Source organism: Penaeus vannamei, chromosome 20 (assembly GCF_042767895.1).
Source record: "Penaeus vannamei isolate JL-2024 chromosome 20, ASM4276789v1, whole genome shotgun sequence".
In the NCBI taxonomy this organism is placed as follows: Eukaryota; Metazoa; Arthropoda; class Malacostraca; order Decapoda; family Penaeidae; genus Penaeus; species Penaeus vannamei.
Window position 1 is genome coordinate 16,974,900 of NC_091568.1, and position 7,500 is coordinate 16,982,399.

General features: G+C 31.2%; 1 protein-coding gene across 4 annotated transcripts in view; it reads left to right on the forward strand.

Annotated features, from left to right (window-relative positions):
• barc (RRM1_TatSF1_like and RRM2_TatSF1_like domain-containing protein barc) overlaps positions 1-7,500 on the forward strand; it is a 44,608-nt gene that overhangs the window by 6,488 nt on the left and 30,620 nt on the right. For all 4 annotated transcript variants that reach the window (XM_070135096.1, XM_070135095.1, XM_070135099.1 and 1 more), the window contains 2 exons: positions 1,553-1,727; positions 2,071-2,273. In XM_070135096.1, coding sequence (XP_069991197.1) covers positions 1,553-1,727; positions 2,071-2,273 — 378 coding nt within the window. The remainder of the gene's footprint in view (positions 1-1,552; positions 1,728-2,070; positions 2,274-7,500) is intronic.

The following is a 7,500-nucleotide window of genomic DNA, read 5'->3' on the forward strand; positions in this document are numbered from 1 at the left end:
TTATTGTTATTCATATTATTATTGTCCTTAATAATAATAATAGTGATAATAATGATAGTAATTTTGTTAATGTTATTTTTATTATTATCATTATTGTTGTTGTTATTATTATTATTATTATTATTATTATTATTATTATTATTATTATTATTATTATTATTATTATTATTATTATTATTATTATTATTATTATTATTATTGTTATTATTATTATTATTATTGTTGTTGTTGTTGTTGTTGTTGTATTATTTATTATTATTGTTGTTGTTGTTGTTGTTGTTGTTGTTATTATTATTGTTATTATTATTATCATTATTTTTTGTATTATTGATATGATCATTATTATTATAATATTACTATTTTTATAATGTTATTGTTATTGTTATTATTATTATTATTATTATTATTATTATTTTTATTTTTTATTTTTTTGTTATTAATAATAATAATAATATTATTATTATTATTATTATTATTATTATTATTATTATTATTATTATTATTATTATAATAATAATAATAATAATAATAATAATAATAATAATAATAATAATAATAATAATAATAATAATAATAATAATAATAATAATAATAATAATAATAATAATAATGATGATAATGGTGATATTAAATATTATAATAGAAATAATAATAATAATAATTTATTATTATTATTATTATTATTATTATTATTATTATTATTATTATTATTGTTGTTGTTGTTGTTGTTGTTGTTGTTGTTGTTGTTGTTGTTGTTGTTGTTGTTGTTGTTGTTGTTGTTGTTGTTATCATTATTATCATTAGTATCATTGTTGTTGATATTATTATTGTTATTATTATTATTATTATTATTATTATTAATATTATTATTATTATTATTATTATTATTATTATTATTATTATTATTATTATTATTATTATTGTTATTATTAATGTTATATGTTATTGTTGTATGTTGTTGTTTACCTTATTCTTTTCATTCTCCTTCTCCATGAACTTCACCTTCCCCTTCTCCATTTCCTTCCCAATCCCTTCATTTTTTCTTTCCCTTTCCTCTACCTCTACCCCTTCCCCTTCTCTTTCTCCTTCCTCTTTTCCTACTCCTTCTCCTCCTCTTTCTTCTTCCTCCTCTCCCTCTTTTTCTTTTTCTCCTTCTCCTCTTCCTCCTCCTCTTCCTCCCTCTCCTCCTCCTCCTTCTCCTCCTCCTCCTCTTCCTCCCCCTTCTCCTCCTCCTCCTCCTCCTTCTCCCCCTCCTCCTCCCCCTCCTCCATCCTACTCTTCCTCCTCCATCCTACCTCCTCCTCCTCCTCCTCCTCCTCCTCCTCCTCCTTTTCCTCCTCCTCCTCCTCCTCCTCCTCCTCCCCTTCCTCCATCCTCCTCCTCCTCCTCCTCCTCCTCCTCCTCCTCCTCCTCCTCCTCCTCCTCCTCCTCCTCCTCCTCCTCCTCCTCCTCCCTCTCCTCCTTCTCCTTCTCCTTCTCCTTCTCCTTCTCCTTCACCTTCTTATTCTAATACATAAAGGTTAATATGATTGTTCTTTCCTTCTCTGTTCAGTTAGATGAAGACTTTATGGCTACTTATCAGCTGTCTTATGGGTTTAATCCGGATGGCACAAAGAATGAGAATCCGTTGAAATTTGATGATGAAGAGGAAAAGGAGGCTGCAAGATTAGCAGAAGAGGAAGAAAAGAAAAAGGCTGAAAAGTTGAAGGAAGGAAAGAAGAAACCAAGTAAGACAGTCGTTCATGTTTTTGAATAAAAATATCTTGAGGTAAAAATATATGCAGAAAATACTGAAATTTATTTGTAGTCTTCACTTTATACAATCTTCTTTAGTTTTCTTATTATTTTATAGTAAACAAAATCATTTGTAATATATGTATATATTTATTATTTATTTATGATCCCATGTTTTTGTTCCTGGTTGTAAGTGCATGTTTACATTTGAGAAATTTTACATGTATGTGCATATGTAAAATTGTATATTTGAATACAAAGCAGTTGTGAAGATTACAGGTGAGCATTCAAAATATTTTCATAGTAGACTAGATTTCATCACTAGTTCCTTTGCAGCCTGGTTTGAAATTGATGATGCCCGCAACAACAAGGTGTATGTGAGCAATCTCCCAGAAGAGACAACAGAGGAAGAATTTTTAGAACTAATGCAGAAATGTGGCATGGTTCTAAAAGATGTTATGTCAAACAAGTACAAGGTCAAGATGTACAGAGACGGAGATGGAAACTTCAAAGGGGATGCTCTCTGTACCTATATAAAGGTATGTACTGTAACCGTGTAGCAGGTAAAAATGCAGACAGAGATTACAAACTCCTACTTGATTTCTTCTGTGGAGGTCTTGCCATTTATGGGATAGTGAACCATGACCCTTAAACTGGTGGTACATATATGTAGTATCTTGTGATGTACAATACCTCAGATGGAAAGAGTTGCATTATGATGAGAGGCATTGGGAATGTTTTGTTGTTAGTTTGTGCATCTTCTTTGGTCCCCCATCATCTACATTACTGTACATTTCAATTCTCCTTGCAAGTGTACCTAGTAGCTGCCCATTTTGAATGCATATTTACATGGATAATGAGGAAACTAAGTTATTTTAAAACTCTAATTTGCTTTTTTTTTATCTTCTTAACCAAGAGTTTGAAGGTAAAGAATGGGTCATAAGAAAGGTTTGAAGCAAATTTTTAGTAGGGCTTGGTGAATGGCTGGAAAAGGGAGTGTGCATTGTGGCTTTAGAGGCAATAAATCAAGTGTTAACAGTAAACTATATGTAGATTAACAAAAATTAAATTTTATGGGATGCATAGTAGTTCTCAGTGTAATAGTGGATATATTTAGTGAGTCATTTAGTTTTGTTTATGAATTAATTATTTTATTATTTTATTATTATTATTATTAGTAATATTGTTATTATTATCTATTTATTTATTTTATTTATGTTTTTTATGTGTTATTGTTGTTGTTGTTGTTATTATTATTATTATTATTATTATTATTATTATTATTATTATTATTATTATTGTCACGTAACCCTCTGCTTCTGGCACCCAGTGAGGGGGTGCTCTTCCCAAGTAGGCAGGTCACGCACACAGACAGGTTCACCAGTACTGCATCCCTCACACGACTCACCTTACATGTCATGATGCTGCACTCCTTCAAGCTGACCTTATTTTTGGTTTAGTGAGCAGCCTCTGATGAGTGTTCATACACACTGGGCAATGAATAATGGTAGCGGGGATGTTAAAAGACAAGCAGGTAACAGTCCAGTTTATTTGCAAGAATGTCACACATCAGAGAAATGCTGTCACCCAATGTTCATGCATAGCTTTGGCACATTATTTCCACCATAACACAACAGGATAATCAAAGTCACTCTTCCTTCATTATTACTATCATCATCATCATTATCATTACAGTGTTCGGAAACATCCTTAAAAAGTCTTAAGATGTCTTGAATATTTTTTTGAAATTTTAAGACCTTAAAAAGTCATTAAAAAATGGATCTTTTTCTGTTGCAGTTCATAATATGTCTTAAATTTGCCAAAGGCATATTTTGATCGGAAATCGTCTGTCAAATAACATTAGATCTTGACCTTTGCTGACTGTTGTTACCGTTTACTTTTGAGTGTTGTGCAAAAAAATTAGTCTGGTGAGCAATCTATCTGAGAGGCTGTGTAAGAATCATGGGTAAATTTTTCATCTTGGTCACTGACGTGGCATTATGGGGAAGCTTATATTTAGCACAAGTGGCTCCAGGTCATAAAAATCAATTGCTATGAGCCTTAACCCATTTACAACGGGTGTCCCATATATGAGACACCCGGAAAAATAAACATTGCCGGGCGTCCCACCAGTGTGACATTGGATCGGAGCTTGCGCTCTGAATAAACCGCGGGCAGATTCCAGGCTAGCCCTGCATGCCGATTTTGTAGCCGCCGGGAAAATATTATTTTCAGCTTTTATTATTTTAATTGGTTTATATTTACAAGTACCCTTTTTTTTTGTGCGTGTGTGTGTGTGATAGAAGAAGTCATCTTCCGTGATGTATTAACCTATTGCACTGGGTGCTATGCTCTCAGATGTGGATGGCTCATGGATGGTAAACTCAACTCTTGTGGAATGGTGAAAATAATATAGTAGCCTCAATCTTCCTCCAAATGCTTTATGCACTCCTGACAAGACATCCCCATCACCTGCCACTCACCAACATTTTCCCTTGGCGAGATCTGCCTGTTACCTGGACCTTGGCAAAAAATTTTATCATGAGACCCCTATCACCTATATCCAATGTGTTAAACAAGTTAGGTTTGTCTGCACATAGATAATTCAGTGTAGTGATCGGGTAAGCAGTGTTGCAGCACTTGACATCTTTTAATTCTAGAGGTGGTTTACCTATGATAGTGAAAATATTTACTCTAAGGTGGTATATATAAAATAAACTGCAGTGACATGCATTTAATCTTTATTAGTAATGCACTACATCAACCCATCGCAGAGGGGTCTGGAACATGGCAAGTGGTTGCATAGATGAAAATACACGTTTTGACTTAGGCATCTGTCATGCTGTCAAAATAATACAGTTTATTTTATATAGTTCAGTTAGTAGTTACTCATATTTTCTTGACTAGATATTCCATCTTTTTGGTTACATGAAGATTTTATGTAATAGACTGACCTTGTAGTGTAATGTGGAAACTCAGAAACTCATTTTTATTCTGATTTTTAGGATTTTGCCTCACCTCTATTTGCATCAGACAAGGACAACTAGGACATTTACATTTATATCATGCATTCAGTAAAGCTTTATTTTTTATCTAAATTATATATTTTAAATACACATGCATTGCCTCCTCACTGTAAAGACAGGCAAACTGAGGACCTATCCCTTCTTTTCTTATAGTGGTAATTTTCCATCAGTAACCACAGTTAGATTAATAAAAGATTTGCCAATGTTCAGTGCTTGGATAGACTCTGCCCACTGGGTTTGGTGACACTGGATGACTATTGTGGTAAGATATATAGTAGAATTGGCCAAGATAGAAATTTCAGTGACTACAAAATTTCTTGACTGTGGGGATGGGGAGTTTAAGATGTACCTAATACACCAGATGGACTTATGGGAATTATCCAAAATATTAGCCACTTATAATGGAAACAAATGAGTGTGTACCATAGATACAAATATTGCTGTAAGTAGCCAGTCTGCTCGGGGAAGAAAACACTCAAACTTTGTTGGAAAGCAGATTTTGGAAATATGAGGTAAGTGTTATTTAGGATTAATTTGCTTTTTCCATACATTTAATGACTGTTTCTTCTTCTCTTTCTTTCATGATTTTTATTATTTACTACACATTAGGTCTCACTCTTTTTATAGATTGACTAAACTTTGCATTAGATGGTATTTTTTGATAAACAAATCTGACTTTTTTAGTCAGTGGCTTACTCTGCATGATATTATGCAGAAGGGTTCAATAATCAGTCCCCCCCCCCCCCCACACACACACATGTACATAAATACACATAAACACTTATGATAAGATTTTTTTCCCAGTTATTCAACAATGCTTGAAAAAACAGACCTTGAAATTAAGCTGTCCTGAAATGACTGGGATGTTATGCACCATTATTTTCATCTTTAAATTTTCACCAACTGTTATTGTGGTGACATTAAAGGGAAGGTTGAGTCTCTACCCACATGTCCATGAATAACTATACATTAAAGCATAAAGAATCAATATCAGGTCAAATATTATGAAAGGCAATTGTAATTCAACCAAAAATTTGGTGTTTTGTATTTCTCGCGCCCGTCGTCTGCTAAATAATTGACATCGCACCACTAAGCGTGTGTGACATCACACAGTATGTGTGCCTGTGAGTGATCCAGACAGTGCGCAATGCAAGTAGGCTACACAACAACAAACATAGCTGTATCGAAAGAAAAATATTCATGATATATGTAAATATATGCCCGCTCACGTGTGTGTGTGTGTGTGTGTGTGTGTGTGTGTGTGTGTGTGTGTGTGTGTGTGTGTGTGTGTGTGTGTGTGTGTGTGTGTGTGAGTGTGTGTGTGTGTGTGTGTGTGAGTGTGTGTGTGTGTGTGTGTGTGTGTGTGCGAGTGTGTGTGTGTGTGTGTGTGTGTGTGTGTGTGTGTGTGTGTGTGTATGTATATTCATGTATTACATGAAATATATTTTATATATGTAGTATATATATATATATATATATATATATATATATATATATATATATATATATATATATATATATATACATATATATGGGTGTATATATATATGTATATATATGGGTATAAATATGTATGTATAAATATGTATGTATAAATATGTATATACATATATATATATATATATATATATATATATATATATATATATATATATATATATATATATATATATATATATATATATATATATATATATATATATACATATATATATATATATATATATATATATATATATATATATATATATATATATACATACATATATATATATATATATATATATATATATATATATATATATATATATATATATATATATATATATACATACACATATATATATATATATATATATATATATATATATATATATATATATATATATATATGTATATATATATATATATACATACATATATATATATATATATATATATATATATATATATATATATATATATATATATATATATATTTTATATATATATATATATATATATATATATATGTATATATAAAATATATATATAATATATTTATGGATATATATATATGAGGTATGGAAAAACACTACCATGTTGATATGGTAGAAAAACCCACAATGCACAAACTAGATTTATTGAAAAAAGTGAGACAACAGTTTTGGAATCGTCCTCGATTCCATCTTCAGGTCAGCAGGAAAAAAACCTGGTTTTTCTCCTGCTGACAGCCTCCTTGCTTCCCACATCCTTCGCCTCCTTCCTTTTGGCGGTCACCCGTCACATAGACCGCCTGATCCTTCAACCAGACCTGAACCCCTTCGCTTCCTTTCTCCTGTCCTCAGCTGCCCCGGGTCTCCTGTGGTGCTTCGTCTCCTCTCTCCACCTGACCTGACCCCCTTCGCTTCCGTTCTCCTGTCCTCACCTCCCCATGTTTCCCGAGTGCTTCTCCTCCATCATTTATTCCCCTTCCTCTCCCTATATATATATATATATATATATATATATATATATATATATATATATATATACATATACATATACATATACATATACATATACATATACATATACATATACATATACATATACATATACATATACATATACATATACATATACATATACATATACATATACATATACATATACATATACATATACATTACATATACATATACATATACATATACATATACATATACATATACATATACATATACATATACATATACATATACATATACATATACATATA